This window comes from Seriola aureovittata, chromosome 15, assembly GCF_021018895.1.
Source record: "Seriola aureovittata isolate HTS-2021-v1 ecotype China chromosome 15, ASM2101889v1, whole genome shotgun sequence".
In the NCBI taxonomy this organism is placed as follows: domain Eukaryota; kingdom Metazoa; phylum Chordata; class Actinopteri; order Carangiformes; family Carangidae; genus Seriola; species Seriola aureovittata.
In genome coordinates, this window is record NC_079378.1 from 20,151,619 (window position 1) to 20,165,165 (window position 13,547).

The 13,547-nt window shown below is 39.7% G+C and overlaps 1 protein-coding gene across 1 annotated transcript in view; it reads left to right on the forward strand.

Annotated features, from left to right (window-relative positions):
* The first annotated feature begins 3,140 nt into the window (after positions 1-3,140).
* esama (endothelial cell adhesion molecule a) overlaps positions 3,141-13,547 on the forward strand; it is a 58,932-nt gene continuing 48,525 nt past the window's right edge. Inside the window, exon 1 of the mRNA XM_056396884.1 lies at positions 3,141-3,528. Coding sequence (XP_056252859.1) covers positions 3,462-3,528 — 67 coding nt within the window. The 5' untranslated portion in view covers positions 3,141-3,461. The remainder of the gene's footprint in view (positions 3,529-13,547) is intronic.

Sequence of the window (13,547 nt, forward strand, 5' to 3'; positions counted from 1 at the left end):
AATGAGTATGGATTAAGATCTGAAGGGTGCCATTCACCCATGTGGACAGGAGATGGCCACAGAGAGCCACTGTGGAAAATCCCGTCATGGTAGTGTAGGTACTGTAATTTGTCATCATTGAGAAATAAAATCAAAGACAGTTAAGAAAGGCGTTAATATGTGATGAAATAAAACGGTCTTGAGAGAGGCAGAGTCACAGCTGATGATGGCTGTGATGCATGTGTGAGACGATGCTATTGACATTTAGAAAACGAAACATCTGGGAACTTTTTCTCACTCACTTCATTCAAAAACAGTGTAATCAGAATTGAACTTGAAAAAAAAAGTGACATTATTAGAATTAAACCCAATCAGTTACTTATAATTTATAAACAGACTGTATTAACTATCCCTGTACTGTATTCTGCCCTTTGTTAGTAAATAATTAATGTTACATTTTCCATTCACTATTTTATTTACATTGTAGGTGCAAAGTATTTCTGACTTAGTGACGGGGATTACTCATACATAATGGAAATAAATATTTCATTGTTCCCTGCTGTTTTATATTTGATGTTTGCTTTTGTTCACAATGAATGTGTAATAGGCTTTCATTCATGCAAGAAACAACAGGAATTCTTTTGAAAATGTAGATGTTATTCATCCACATTAGTGTTTTGTCATCAAAGCATTAGATCAGATCTGCAGAAAATAGTCAATGAGATTTTGTATTTGTTTTTCCTGTTGATGTGTGGAAGTGAACCCTTTAGATATGAATCCGTGAACAGTTTCGAGCTGTGAACATAAATCCTGATTGGAAATATGAAAACATGACCTGAAGCCAGATGTAGGTGTATGTACGGTGAGTCCGGAAGACAGAACACAGGTCTCTACATTATCTAGGACAGTGATGATAACCACTCTGATACTTTTACACGGGTTTATGTAGAGTTCACACATCTACCCTACAGATTATAATCTGAGATAATCTGATCACAAAAAAGAGTGGATTCTTTCATTGTGGTATATATATTGCTTTTTTTCATTAGTTTAATTCTTTTATGTGCTCAAAGCAGTAACTCACTTCCTCGACCCAACATCTCTACATGACCAGTCTTACCACTCTACAGTCTTAATGCACACAGCCTCACTGCATATTTATGGTTACTTGAATTGCACTTGAGACCTTGGTGATATCTTCGCTCTGGCTGTGCTATTCTTCCTCAGAATGGGATTTAACACAGTGAACAAGCTCCAAACGTATCATAATAAAAATGGGCGGACTGGGCTGTAATCCCTTTTAGAAATATTAAACTATTACCAAGCTTTGTAGTGAATGTCCATGCTCACAGTGTGCTCTATGCAATGTGTGTTTTTATCTGTGTGGATATATAGAATACACAGACAGATCTGCTGTATGATATCTGGAGATACATCTTGGCAGGAGTGATGAACTGATGTTTGTACAATATATATGAAACAGCCTGTCCGTCTATTGCATATTGGCTGTATAGTATTTATGGTATCTATTCTTTTAATTATAGTATCAGAGATGGCAGCAGTAATAATATTTTTTTTTCCTTATTATATGATGTATTATAATCATTTCATTTTTGATGGTTGGGGGCATGGGTTTGATCTGGGGGATGGATGAGGGGAGTACACCTACAGTATATGATGTATATTATTTGCTTCTTGGCACTTTTCCATTGAATTTTCTCTTTTCATTTGAGAGAAAATAACTAAAGGCAAAAAGATTAGAAAACAACAAATCCTTAAATAGATAATTGAGTGTTGTGAGCAATGTATTTGACCTCCAGGTGTCAGGTTTGCTCACCATTCGACCACACTTCATTTTGTTTATTTGGATTATAGCAGTCTGGTCCAGAATCCACTATTAGCCTCAGTGCCCTGCTCAAATTATTTTTGCACCAAAATAAAAACAGGCTTGTTTTGACAGCTTTTCCCTGAATGCTGTAGATTTCATCTGGAGGCCCAGATGCAATTTACAACAACACAACAAAATCTCATCCCCAGAAGGTTTGGACCCTGCTTCTTTGGATTTAATCACAGGCATAACCCTTGTTCACCTCTCATAATTGAGCAGTCCTCCTGCATTAGTCTCACCCTTGTTGCTGAGGCAACTGGGCAACCTTAGAAAATGAAATAAAAGGGTCTGACCACATCAGAGAGCACAGGTCGGTCCATATTTTTACATCAAGGGTGAGCTCACCTTGGGAATTCGTGTCAAGCTGAGTCCAGTCTCTTTCTCTCCTCTCAGACCCATACCTTTTCACACATGATGGAGCAGGAGCTAAAGACTGGGGGAAAGGCTGGAGCTTTAGCTGTGTGGGTTTGAAAATAGGCTTATTGTGAATCCTTTCATTTTTGTTTTTTTTCTGGGTTGCACCACGTCATTGGTGACACATTTCAGCCACTAACCCTAACTCACACTTGAGGAAATTATCTTATAATTAATCATTTTATTTCCTATAGTAGAATTTTTGACAAAATAAAAGCTTGACTGAGACCATCATAATGCAATTTATCACATCCACTTTTTTCACAAAGCATTGTGATCATTCTTTTATTTGTCTCACTCCTATTATGTTTTTCTTTTAATTTATTTTTCGATTTTAATATTCAGCAGCATCATCAGAATCTGCCATTTTATGTGTTTTTGTGTTTTTGTATTAATGTGTAGAACAGTAGTTTAGCCCGCACCTTAGGGCTCAAGACAAATTTCACAGTCTGACAATGAAGTGAAATAAAGCAAAATATAGTGGTATATCCGCAATTGCACATGAAAAATCGTTTATGCACCTGCACATAATCAGCGAACAGGTGTACTTGTGTCGTTCTATAATAAACACGTAGAGAAATCCCGGATGTCAGTTAACGCTGCTTTCAAAATAAATGCGGGACCTCATGCAAAACATTCACCAAAACCGCATTCGTACACAGTGGGTTTTATTTTGAAGCTCACTACCGGAACTCTTCAATAATGTTGAGGCAAACTTTATGCCAGCTCGCTCGCTGAGGGCGACGCTGCTCTCTCTCTCCCCTCTGTCTCTCTCTAGGTCTCTCTCCCCGCTCTCTCTCTCTCTCTCTCTCTCAGGAAAGGACACTGCATGATAAGTTGCGGGCTTGTACGGAGGAGGGAATTGCAGATGCAGCCGAGTGTTAAAAGGAGAAGAAGAGTCGTGGAGGATCCTCGGTGTTGGAAGTGGTGATCCAGCTTACGCTCCACTTTATTACCATCTCAACGCAAAGTCAGGAAAGAGGGCTCCTGCGGCCGCGGGATCAGACGGCATCCACATTTCCTCACCTGAAAGTGTTCCCCACCTTCCCCACCAAGGTCTCCGCCGGAGGACTGAAGGAAAAACCACTTGACAGACTTGAAGAGGTTTGCCCGAGGCGAAACACAGCTCACATATAAAGCTGGGTGAAGGACACTGCCACATTGAGAAGTGGAAACAACCATGGAGGTCTATACTACTTCGAGGAAACTTACTTTGCTCTCATTCACCTTTCTGTGGGGGTTCTCAGGTCAGTGAAGAGCTCATTTTCACACATTTCCTGATTTATTCATAAGTATGTGTTCATGCTTTCTCTGTATTCATATAGCCTAGTACACTTCACAAAGCCTGCCTTTATATTTCAGATATTTTTTTTAAATAATGCAAATATTGGACCTAGAATTGTTTTTTATTAATATTATTATTTATTTATTTTTTAAGTATCATTTTAAAAATATCTCCTCACATTCCTCTCTTCCTTTATGAAATGTGTTACTCAGATGAGTAATCCAGACATTAGTCATAATCATAACCCAATAACTAAAGAGGAAATGACAGGAGAGGTCTGTTTCTGGGGGTTCTCTCCTGTATGTGTGCCAGAGGATGAAGGGATGGATTTAAAGCTGAAACACCTGTTTGTTTTTCACAGGATTTGAAACAAGTGTGTTACACATGATTATGTCTTCCAGGGAAGAATAATCCCTTTATAGCTGCTGCAACATTGGCTCAGCCATCACTCTCTCTAGCAATGTATTAAACTCCTACTTTCACTGATAGCTGTACTGTACATGCAGCCTACTTTTCCCCTGCCATCTCTTTGATTTTGAAATTGGGGCACGGTGCAGCTGCACAAGGATTTAGCGAATGTTTTAAGAAATGATAAGTTGTAAATGATTTATTCAGGTAAAAATTTGAACAGCGTTATCCAGAAGGGAGCATCATTTACATTTGACAAGAAAATATTAAGAGGAAAAAAAAGGCAGTCAAATAGTTGTTTTCTTGAGACAGGTTTTGTATGGCCTCTTTCCAAGAGGCAGAAAGCTGAGGTAATTCAGTCTCCATCAGACTGACTGCAAAACTGGAGGTCATATAAAGGTGCATACTTCTGACTTCATCCTCCTTAAACAGCAACAAGGGATTAATATATGTTCATATTCATCTCGTTATGAATTTTGAATCCTCATCGTTCCTCTTGTCCCAGCTCAACTCTCAGTTTCAACAGAAACTAGTCTACATTTTTGCTCATCAGAGTCTAAGATTCAGATTTAACTTGAGTTCTCTCACGAACCATCCTGCTCTCATATGGAAGAAAAAAAAAAAAAAACAGGAAATATCCATTTAAGTTAGAGGACTCCATCTGCTTCAGGTGAGTGCGTATTAGTTCCAGGAGACAGGCTGGTGGCATTTGGTCTGTGAGACATGAAAGCAAGCAGGAGCTTCACGTTTTGCCTGAATCTGCTCTTGGTTGCCCATGTGTGCTCGCTTTTCAGCATTGTTGCCAAAACAATCACATGCGCTGACACAGGCAGTCTCAGGCTGGCCTGTCCCCCCCCCCCCCCCCCGAGGGAGGGGTATTACCTGGGAAATGTTTCTATTTCACCACCCAGGCTCCTCTGCTGACATTACATCGTTTAGACACCTTTTTAAGGCATTTGAAGGAGTGATTTAAGGTACTTCAAGGGACTGGTAGTAATGTCTCCTGGTGACTAATCTGGAGTTTTAACAGCAGGCTGTGATTCACTGTCACAGCACAACAGGACAATACAAGCACAGTAGCTGACCTTGACCTCAGCGTTTAGCTCACAATCAGTCACCCTGCAGGTGTGTCCTGAAAACACTCAGTGGTCAAGACACAGGGAGGAAATGTTCATGAATAGCAGCCTGCGGCAACAGGAAAGCTGTGCGCTCCTTGAGTCCCTGATGTAGCTGAGTGCGTTAGAGCAGGAAGTGAGCAAACGTCGTCCGACAAACAAGACAAGACCTCATTTGTTGTTTAAGTTAAAAAATCAGAGCTGTGCATAATGTTGTCAGACTGTCGACGTCAGAAGAAAATTGATGTGCCATTGTGGTCATGTTAATAAATGTCAAATGTATGTGTTTTTCAAATTAAGAGCACCACTGACCGACTGCATATTCAGTATTTAAGCAGAGTTTTGGCAACATGGACATCTCATAAATTTACTGTATATAGTAGAGTTACAACAATTAGTCCATTCATTCATGGACAGAAAATTGATTGGCAACTATTTTGAAAAATGATTTTATGATGAGCTTAGGTCGTTTTTCAAGCAAAAATGCCAATTGAATGGAAACCCTGAGAAGTGTGAAAAAATTGTGGTGAAATTGTTCTTTTGCCAAACCTTTTTTGTCTACTTTTCTTAATTCATAAACACAGAAGAGAATACAATTTCGATCAGACAGGGCTTCCATACAAACATTTAATCATTAGACTGCTGTTGCGGTCCAGCCAAAAATCAAGACCTGATACTTACACTGTCCTGATAGTAATCACTGTATTGTAAGTTCAAATTCAAGTTTACTGCTTAAGCCAATCACTGAACTTCTCCTTCTCCTCTGTTTGATTCATTGTTACTTTTCGGAATTAAATTTGACACTAAATGTCAGTGTTTCCTGCCAGCAGGTTATATATATATATATATATATATATATATATATATATGTATTATGCTTTTTCTGCATAATAGTTCACAGTACTTCACAATCGCATGAACCCATTACGATTGTCTCATTAAAGTTGTGTTTGGATCAGCTAATTTGATTACATTAGCCTAACTTCAATAAGCAGGGTGCCTAATTATGCACTGTATTCCCATTACTTTAATTAATTTGCCCTCCTGTAATTTCTTCTTAGGCAAGGTAACTCAAAAAATCACATTCAGGGAGAAAATCACAGGCATTAAATTTTTGTTAAACATTCATGTCACCTGGATTTAGGGTTTTATACATGGAAATGTAAGGTACAGGTCCTATGACTGGTGTTATCTGGATAGCCTGATTAGGAACATAAAAATATTCACTTACTAAATATATGACAGGTCTTGCTGACTCAGAAACAAAATTGTTAGGAAAGTGGTACGTTTGCCAGGCCGGTTGTAAATGGTTTGGGCGATTGCATTGACACTTGGTCCCATCAAGTGGAAAATCTGGACAACCCCAATTGTACTATTTTTAGATGCTCACAGCTTCAATAAAATGGACAATGTGCAATGGAAAGAGGTATTATTTTAGTCCTGACATTAGCATTGTTTTAGTGGCGTGTGTGTGTGTGTGTGTGTGTGTGTGTGTGTGTGTGTGAGAGAGAGAAATGAATGCATTTACATGAGCACACGCAGTAATCTTGAAGCTAGATGTCCCCTTATCAAAGGCCAGTTGTTCATGGCAACCGTACATAAGCCATGCCTTTTTCTCTTAACCAACTGTTGTACAAGTACTCTTCTATTCTGGACACACCATCTGGTAAAGGATTCATTTGTTTTCCAGGTGGGTTCCACAATGGACTTTACTTATTTAACAAGGTCAATCCATACAAGCTTCAAAGGCTCCAGGGGGAGAGGAGAGCCACTGCTGATCTTCTCTGTCAGCTCTCAGTGATTTAGAGTAGTGAATGAGAGGGTTACAAGAATTATTTTAGCAACATGTATTATTTTAATACCCTGCCACTTAGAGCACTGACCCCCCCCCCCCCCCATATAATATAAAATATTTTAAAGCTTGGCATACTCATTTACTCTATATATGACAATATGAGTTTGTTTTTTGTTTCACTCCTGACGACATTTCATTGAAAATATATTATATGTCCCGCAACACTGCCAAAGGGAGAGCCATGGAATGCAGTTCATCCAACTTACAACCATGGCCTTATCTCTAATTGCCTATTCCTTAGAATAATACAGAATGGATGTGCGGCAAAGCCCCTTTCCACTTTATGCCGGGATTACAGCATTTTGAAGCCCACAGTCCTCATGTGTGTGTCCGCAGCAACTGGTGCAATTTTGATTTGAGGAAGGAGATTGAGGGATTTATCAGCACATACATAATGACAGAGAAATACAACAGTGCGCTTTACCGTTCCCAGCAAGGCAGTTTGCTGTCCAATCGTTAGTCCGCGCAAGTGTGCCAGTGCCTCTTGTAATCCCATGTATTTACACCCACTGGCATTCTGTACAAAGCCCAGGAGGACAAGAACCTGAGGGGAGATTAGTGCAGGTTCAGCCTCTCAGTGATGGATAAAGAGAGAGACATCACTGTGTAGGAGACATCTGTGCAGCTTGGTTCGGGAGGTAGAGCAGTCGTCTAGTAATGGGAGGGTTCCTGGTTTGGTATCCAGCTCCATCAGAGAGCGTCAAAGTGTCCTTGAGCGCTTTTAGGGCTCAATAGAAGAAGGAAAAAAAAAAAGGGATCCGTTTCCTCATATCCTGTGAAATCTCCCTGTTTTTGCCGATATGTTATTAGCCTACAATCTTTCATTTCAGTCATTTCTAGCCACTAATCCCCAAGTCTTTCCCATTAGCTGTGCACATCACTGTGTGGTTATTTTACATCTCTTTGCTTTGTTCCGTGTGGGCATTTTTGCATTATTTTATGGTAATTTTGCATCACTTTGTGCTTGTTTTGTGTTGCCTTGTATGTATTTGCGGTTGCTTTGTGGATTATCATATTCATTTTGCATCTCTTGGTGGTCATTTCGCATCTCTTTGCGTGTTTTAGCAGTCGTTTGATTCAATTTTCCACATTAATTGTGAAGAGTCACTTCAAAAAGGAGCTCTGGCATGTACATCGATACTTCAATCTTAGTTGGATTCTAAAAATACTGCAATTAAGCCTGGGGTCATGTAAACACCTTAATCTAATTATATTACCTTAATTAAAGTCACATTTTCAGGATTAATGCTGTGATTAAAGAATGTGGAGCACTGCAGTATTAGCTGCGTTTTTTTAAAAGCTGCTCTGACCTCTAAAGACCATGTTCAGGCTAACCATGAGAGGTTTGACAAGTTGCGACTCCTGCCCCACATTCACTGCCTTAATACTATTTTTAAGTATATACAAACATTCATATTTTTAGTCTTAGTGTGGCACAAACTGTGGGAAAGAGACATAGGAGTGACACATGTGGTTATGTATGAGGTGTGACACGTTGCTCTGGGATGTGTGGGTGTGTTGTTGTTGTCACTTGTAAATGCATGAAAAAAAAGAACAGCTGTGTGCAGGTAAACGCGGCCACTGAGACGCGGTGTCTCAGTGCCAGGCGTGACATTGTATTGTGAGCTGGGATGTGTGGATGCGTTGGACATCCCTTTCCTGGGTTTTCTGTGACGTCCCATCTCCACCCGTGGACCTAGAAGGAGGAAGGCCTCTTCACAGGGGTCATGAGAAAGGCACTGGGTGACTTTCCCAACATTCGGCCCTGGCCTAGGGACTCTTAAAGGCGCAGACACACATAACTTCATTACTTCATCTTTTTTTTTTTTCTGTTTACTCACTGTCCCTGCTCTTCATCCTCTCTTGCAAAGAATGGAAGGCAGAACCAGCCTACACACATGGGCAGAGTGATTGTACTGTATGTGGGTGTTGATATTTTTTCCCACGAATGATTGATGCCTGGAAAGATGTCTGCAACTTCTGATAAAAATCTCTTTTGGACAGTAAAACATGGTTTTGTGTATTGTTTTGTATGTGGGCTCCATAAACACAGTTATTCCCAGCTGATGTTTGCCTCTGGCAATTTACAGACAATAATAGCTTCCTTCAACAAAGCATTATGTATATAAATAAATACATATAGTATACTCATAGAGATGTTGTCATCATCTCTGTAGGCTCTGTCCCAAGTCATAATAATGGCATATGCTGCTGAATTGCTCTTCACGATGCAAGACTGCAGTGTCAGCCTCATACCCAGCTCCTGTAATTTAGGATTGCCTGTAGCCAGGCTTTGACAGTACACTGGCTAATGACTATTTACAGCCAAGAGAGCCACAGGAGACTTATCAGGTGGCTCTTTAGGCCAGTCTGGCTGCTTTGCTGGGTATTCTCCCTCCACTCTCGGCTTCACATCAGACTGCTGATGTTAAAAAACCTCTTTTCATAATTGCCTCTGGAGTGAGTTTTATAGTAACCATTAATAAAAAACTAATAAAAGGTTACTGAATTGGTGCTCAAGATAGATAATGCTGACTTCAAGCTCTGTAGAAAGATCCTAATTGTGGGTTAAATACATGTGAGTGCCTGGCACCTTCCCAGATGGTTACATAAATTGAATGGCAAGACGGGCGTTTGCAGCATTCCTAATAATTATAAACAACATTGCTAATTAAAAGTTAGAAGCCACGATGGCTGTCATTTGCCTACACTTGTAAGATCTATTATTCAAAACACATCTCTTTCTTTCTAAAACTGGCATCTCTTAAGGTTAAGCAAAATACAGCATCACATCCTGAAAGAGTCAATTACAGGACTGCTACAAATTGATTCAATTAAGCCTTTATTATAAAAGGTTATCACATAGAACATTAGGTACATGTGCTGTTGTGACTGTAACTCTGCCTTGTGTAACAAGTCCTGGGTGTTCTTTTTTTTACCCCCACCAACATGAACCTAGTGCCAGTTCAGAGTTGGTTCAACTTGTGAACCCTCGAAGAACTGGTTTACTTTTCTACAGGCTAGATAGCCACCATAGACGCATGTTATTACACTGTTTACGTTGGTAAACGTCTATGTTAACACTATAGCGCCAAGCACAGCAACAACAATGGCGGACTACTTTTATTTCACATCCATACCGAGGCTCTTTTTCTTTCTTCTTCTTTGGATTAGGCCGACAAGACGCTACACTAGCTCTGTTTTATTTTTTAAAAATGGCGGTCAGTGGCGGTTAAGTTGGGTTCGTTGGTTCGCAAAAAACCCCGCCTCTGGCCCACCCCTTCGTAAGCAGTTCTTGGCTCTGGAACAGTAAAGTGTCAGTGCTGCTCACAAAGTAGTTTTCCTGGCTGACAGCCATCTGTTTGGCTGTCGAAAAAATGAATGAAGAAGTGGTTCAAGATTAGGCACCAGCTCCCAACCGGTCCTCTAACTGCCTTGGTGGAAAAGTTAGCACTTTATCGTAACGCACCACAGACGGCGTCAGCATAACCCCCCTGTAAGTTTAGAGAAAAAAAAAGCATTCATTGGATCTCTCATGCATAAATATCCTCTGTGCCTTCCCAGTGAAAAGACTAGATGAAAGAGAAAAAAGAACATAGTGTGCACACTAATATTTGAAAAGATAAATACAAATAGAAAAAATAGATGTATGAACCCACGTATCAACAGTTGTCGAGAAACAAAATATTCAAAGGGTCTATTGTAGAAGCAGAAACTGGCTCTTTGTATTTGTCAGCCACCTGAAGAAGCTAATTGGCTCAGGGTCCATATTGGTATTTGAAATGAACACTTTTTTTTTTTTAATCAAACCGATTTCTGCAGTCTCAGGAGGCCTTTTGTTGTTTTTAATTGAACACCCACTACAGTTATCTAATAGGTGTCTCATACAGCTAAGGTTCTTAAACCACAGGGGACCACAGTCACCAAATTTGGAGACATTAGAGCCTTTATATTTCAGGGCTTGGGGATAACTTGTTACACAGGTGTACCAGCACATAATTTAGATGCACCTGTTTTAACCGTGGCTTTTGGCACCGTAATAATACATTTTTACAGACTGCAGCATTTTTCTTGACAAACAAAACAATCAACAGTTCTCTTCATTTTGAATCACCGGTATGTTTAAAGGTTGTGATGTTTCTCGAGGACGAGCACAGGGTGTGTTTTTTTTTTTTTTTTTCTCCACTCGCACTCAGTAAAGAAGAATATCAGAGTCGGAGCCAATCAGAGGCAGACTAGGGATGGGTGTTTGCAGAATGTGTTTAAAAAAAAAAAAAGAAGAAATTACGCCGCTTGCTTTCAGTGCCGCTGACAGATGTTGCAGGCAGAAGTCAACAACAACTGCAACCACACATCCGTCCAACCTGTCCTTCAAAAAAAAAAAAAAAAGAAAAAGGTAATAAAGCTGTGGACAGACGGGAATTGAGGGCATGGGCTTAGACAAGATAGGCTGTGTTAAATTATTCTTACTTGGAGGTACTTATGTGGGGGTGGGGGGTTAGAGCCTGATGCACTTATGACTTAAGGGACAATGACATAATCCTGGTTTTCTTCTGGAAGTGTTTGAGCAGCTTGTAATCACACAGTGCCAATCAAATATCCATTTGTGAGCTGCCTGCTGTACAGAATAGATTCAGTAATGGGTGTATCTCCATTATACATCAGTCCAGCTAGATGGAAAAGCTGTCATTGTGTTGCTTTCCTGCTCTTATAATTAAATATGAGTGCTTGTTTTCCTTAACAATAAATGAAAGTGTCAAGAAAAGTTTGAGAAAAGATTTGCTAGCGCCCCTTCCCCACCCCTTGGTCGTGTTAGAAAAATGCCACATTAATTCAGGAACCAGGGGTACTTTGTGGCAAATTAGAATTAGCGTTAGCTGTTAACGCTACCTATAATTGGTTTGCTTGCCATGTTTTTTGTTGTTTGTGTTTTGTTTTGTTTTGTTTTTTGCATTACTTGTCAAGTGTTGTCTGCTCCTCTCACTTGCTTTCTTGGCTCAATAAGCAGCAAGGCTTTTTTGGTGCTATACCAGCATATTTTATGATGCTACTTGCACATTTTGAAGACTGCAGATTCAATATATTCAATATATATGTGAGTGGCTTAAATCAGTATGTGATTGGACGAATGTAGCTAGCAGTAGTGCTGGAGGCACAGGTGTGTTGGCAGTTATTTATAAAGATATTTTTTGACAGCCATATTGATTTTTTTTGGTTTGGATCTGGAGGTGCAGTTTCTGGTTGTAGATGGATGTAACCATTGATTTTCCAGTATGCACTGGTTAATCTTTACCCTTACTTTCCCCCTGACGTTGCGATCTATTGCTCTGATTAATTATACTGATGTGAAATTGTGATGTGATCAATCAATCACCTGCTGAGCTGAATCATCTGGCTATTTATGTAGTTACTAGATGACGGTTTAAAAACTCATTGATTTGTGTGATGTAGTGTTACTGCTCATTTTTGCAGAAATTTAATAAGCCTAGTATAATCCTTGGATTGATATAACTAAATTTTTACTTCACAAAAACATAATCATTTCTTTTGACATTTGTGGAGCTGCTCTTTATTTCAGGTGAGGTGACTTGCCACCACCATAAAACGCTGCAGGAAACCCTCAACTGATGTGATAATCCATTTCATGGCTGACTAAAGTTTAGTTTAGTTGCAAGTCGCAAGAAGTTGAGTCACTTGTACGTGGAATGGGGTGTATTTACCACCCACGTAGACCTCATTTATAGGTAACGAATGTGAATCTAAGGGTCATATTAGGAAAACAACACTCGTGCCAATACGTCATGCCTGCACGCAAACACACACACACACACACACACACACACACACACACACAGACAGGAAGTCTTTTTGTTTACAGAGATCAACTGACACCTGTGTGCTGAGAAAAAATATTCTTTGACATTAGCAAAAGTATAATTGGCCCAGTGAAAGCCAGATAGAGTAATAGTGTATGAGGCGACGGTGACAGCAGGCAGCTATGTGGAAAAAGTCATTATAGTCACACTATTAAGCCGAGGCCTTTAGGGCATCAGAGCTGTAGGTGTTCTTCAGTGAGGCAGAACGAGTCGAGAAGAACCATGAAAAGACAGTAGGAGACAGGTTTATGCCTCTTCAGACATTGCTTATGTCCCTCTTAAATGCTCCGACACTGCTAAATATTATTCAAAAGCTGACCTAAAATGCCCCCCTCCAGAAGTTCCTCATAAAGTTTCAGGAACTATGACAGTGCCTCGACCCCTGAAACTGCCAAATCATGAATTTTGCACATTACACATTGTGCAATTATGATTTTGGCGTTAGCCACGAAGGAGCTTTAGACCTCTAGTTACAAAGGCCCACATTCCTAGATCACTTTTTAATTGAATAGGATCCATTTTGGGAAATCCTGCCATTTTATTCATAGTTGATATAATTTGACATCACAACATGTTTTTTTGTTGTTTTGTTTACATTACAACAAATACTTGAAATTGAAAACATATTGTACAATATACAAAATAGATGAAGGCAATTCACTTATGGTTACCAGTTTGTATAAGTACACATATAAAAGTGAAGATGTGTGAAAGGATGTGAACTAAA